Source organism: Pygoscelis adeliae, unplaced genomic scaffold (assembly GCF_000699105.1).
Source record: "Pygoscelis adeliae isolate BGI_AS28 unplaced genomic scaffold, ASM69910v1 Scaffold300, whole genome shotgun sequence".
Classification (NCBI taxonomy): Eukaryota; Metazoa; Chordata; class Aves; order Sphenisciformes; family Spheniscidae; genus Pygoscelis; species Pygoscelis adeliae.
Window position 1 is genome coordinate 2,445,345 of NW_008824004.1, and position 3,196 is coordinate 2,448,540.

At 37.4% G+C, this 3,196-nt stretch overlaps 1 protein-coding gene across 1 annotated transcript in view; it reads right to left on the reverse strand.

Annotated features, from left to right (window-relative positions):
* Window positions 1-338, reverse strand: part of SOD2 (superoxide dismutase 2, mitochondrial) — an 11,550-nt gene extending 11,212 nt beyond the window's left edge. Inside the window, exon 1 of the mRNA XM_009325619.1 lies at window positions 295-338. Coding sequence (XP_009323894.1) covers window positions 295-338 — 44 coding nt within the window. The remainder of the gene's footprint in view (window positions 1-294) is intronic.
* Window positions 339-3,196: the final 2,858 nt, after the last annotated feature.

The window sequence follows — 3,196 nt, forward strand, 5'->3', positions numbered from 1 at the left end:
GGGCGGCGCCGAGGGCGGGCAGCTGAGGGGGCTGAGCTTCGCTCCCATGGAAGGTCGGTTGGGTCTTGGGCCTTGCCCGCCTCAGCTGCTGAGGAGGACTAGCCTAAGAGCAGAAAATGGCCTGCCAGGAGCTTCTGCCTGTTGTACGGCTGTTGGGCACCAGAGGATACAGCAGCACAGGACAGCCGTAGTACGCTCTGAACACCTTCCTGGCAAAGAAATGTTTCTGTCAGTTTACTGACAGGACCAGCAGCGCTTACAAATACCTTTTCAGCTATTTTGTCTGCAACTTACTTTTTTGGGTTCACTTCTGTTCTTTTCCTCATTTTTGTGCGCATCTTGTTTCCCACCATCTGTTTTCCTCCTGGTAGCAGTTCAACAGGCCTTTAGCGCTGATGAAAATCCTTCGTTCGGGTAACTTAACCCCATCAGCTAAAATAATCGGCATAGTTAGTGCAAGTGAGTTCGGAGACCCATTAAAAATTGGTTCTCCAGAAAGGTCAGTGAGGAGAACTCCTCCCTCAGAGTTAGGAGGCACTCTGCGGACAAGGCAAACATTAGGTAAAATTTGAATAGTATGGAAATCATCTCTGTTACCACAAAACCCTCAATCTTTTGGTTTTTGTCATTTTAAACAAACACGTATATTCCAGTATCTTACAGAACCCACATTTACCAGACTATAAAAGTTACAAATATTCAGTGGGGGTTAGGTCTGAACAACCTTCTTGAAAATAAATTACCTTATCTTAGAAATTGCCAGGAAATCCGTCTGGAGAGACCTGCACAGGGAATCTCAGCCCACTGTGAGGCACAGTAGTGTGTGGCTGTCCCCCTGCTTCTTGAAGGACCCTGGAAAACCATGTTAATTTACTTTCACCTATCAGCCAGCGGTACTCTCTGGAAACGTGAGCAGTGAAAATAACTGCTTTATCAATACATACAATAAAAGGTTAATTGTCCAAAATGAACAGGAGGTTTGGAAACAAGATTTTCCCCTGAATGCTGAAAATCTATACAGCAGGATTTAGGTAGTACCTAATTTTAAAGAGGAATATGTTGTATTTATTGATGATCAATAAAATGTCATCTTTTGTTAAAATGAACCAGCTACATTCAGGATTATTAAATGTCATAATATAGGCATTGACAGCCAGGCAAGAACATGAATATTACTAGTTTTAACATTTCTCTATATATTATTATACTGCAATTCACTAATGCTTTGTAGTAAGTGTTCCAAGAAAGCAATTATATGATGCATTTAGTTATTAACTGGTGCAGTTGCTGGGTTGCTTTCATTTTGAAAGAAATCAAACAAATACCCTCTAAGCAGAGAAAAACCTTGCTTTACAATGGTTCCTTCAACAAGTTAATCTAACTTCTAGTCTGAGGGTATAATTTGTATTTCTGATTTTTTTTAGCTCTTTAGCTAAGCTTTAATTTTTTACTATTTAAAAATTAACTACCACACAACTCTTGAGAAAATTAAGATCATCTTTATATGAGGTTTTAAGACATGAATGTCATATAGTAACTGACAGATTTAAGTAGCAAGCTGTCACCTGAAAGTGATGCATTTTTTTAACCTTAGCACAATTAACAGCAATTACTATAACTCCAAAGGTATTTTACAGCCTTCTAATTCCTTATACTAGGTGAAAAGATGTCTACCATTTTCTTGGCAAGAGTTGCTTTTGTATTTCAGACTGAGTTTTGAACCACGACCACAGATTTCCCTGCAAGGCTTTTTACCATCTATATTATCAGTTAAAGTCATTGTTATAATCTATTATCAGCATTGTAAGCTGCTTAGAAGTATTACATTCTACCATGTACAGGATCCACGATGTATATATATATACGCACTATGGATAACCAACCAATACGATGCTAAGACCAAATGTAGTATCACCAACAGCTACAGATCTAGATCACCATCAGGGATTTTTGTAAACTAGAAATTACTTTGGGTGCCAGATGCTGGTACTTTTTTGTATAGATAATTGTCACTTCCCTTTCATGCATTCAGCTAATAACTGCTATTTTTCAGGCAATGAGGGCTAAACTAATGTTCAAAAAACCACCAGGTATCACCAATGGAATTTACGCTTCCAGTAACAACTACTAAGTGGTTTTAATATATTTAAGTGAACCCTATGAAATTAAAATAGCAGTGGTACATGGACTAGCATGTCTCAACACAGATGACAGCAGCTAGTAGTATTTTAATTACATCCATTTGACTTTGACAATACTACTGTAGATGCCAATTCTCATATAATATGCCATTTAAAAATGGTACCACAGAAACCCTTTATATATAATCTAGGAATTTATTATAACTGCATAAATTTGAAACAAATTCAAGTATGTCCTAGAACTTCAGAGAAATACTGCTTTCAAACAAGAGTCTCACTGTTTCCAGTGAATTGCAAAGCTATAAGCTATTTACTATTATTTTAGTGGCTACATATGAGATTTTATTAGTCATCTGGTAATTACAAGATTCACAGGTAGAAAAATGTTGAAACCGGACTAAGTCTACCCAAAAATATACTGCTAAGTACTTTTATTCCCCTTTTGAACAATGCTTTTTCATCTCCTTGCTTATGTGCTACCATCACTAAACTAGTAGATAGAAAATAACCACGAGAATTCAGGTTCTGAAAAATTTGCGACTCCTTGCTACTGAACAACAGAAGTATGCTTAAAGGTAATTTTTTCATTCTCTGCACCTGTTAAGAAGTCAGTTCCCTCAGGTAGGCATTTAAAAACAACAGGAGTCATATCTGGTTTAAGAGGCTGAATTACTAACTCCTTAAAGTTTTGTAGTTTAATTTGTATATTTACCTGTTGGATACTTCTAGCTTTTTGTTGTTGTTGGTTTGTTTTTAATCTTTATAAAAGCCAGGTTCTAACTCTAAGGTTTACTTTTATTAACTTTCTCCTTTTTTAGTTTGTGCCCCCTCCCCCCCCAGCCCCCCTTATCTGCCAATAAGGACAAAACCTGTAGAATAAGCACTATCAGGCTGGCCTGAAATTAGTATGGTAGCACACACCTGTAACTCCAGGTATTTGGCATCAGCTGTATCAGATAGGATTGACACAGGAACAAATTCAATTAAAAAAGCAAGTACTGTGAATACACTGCATACAAATAAGCCATGTAAGCCAATGCAGAACAATGAGGAAA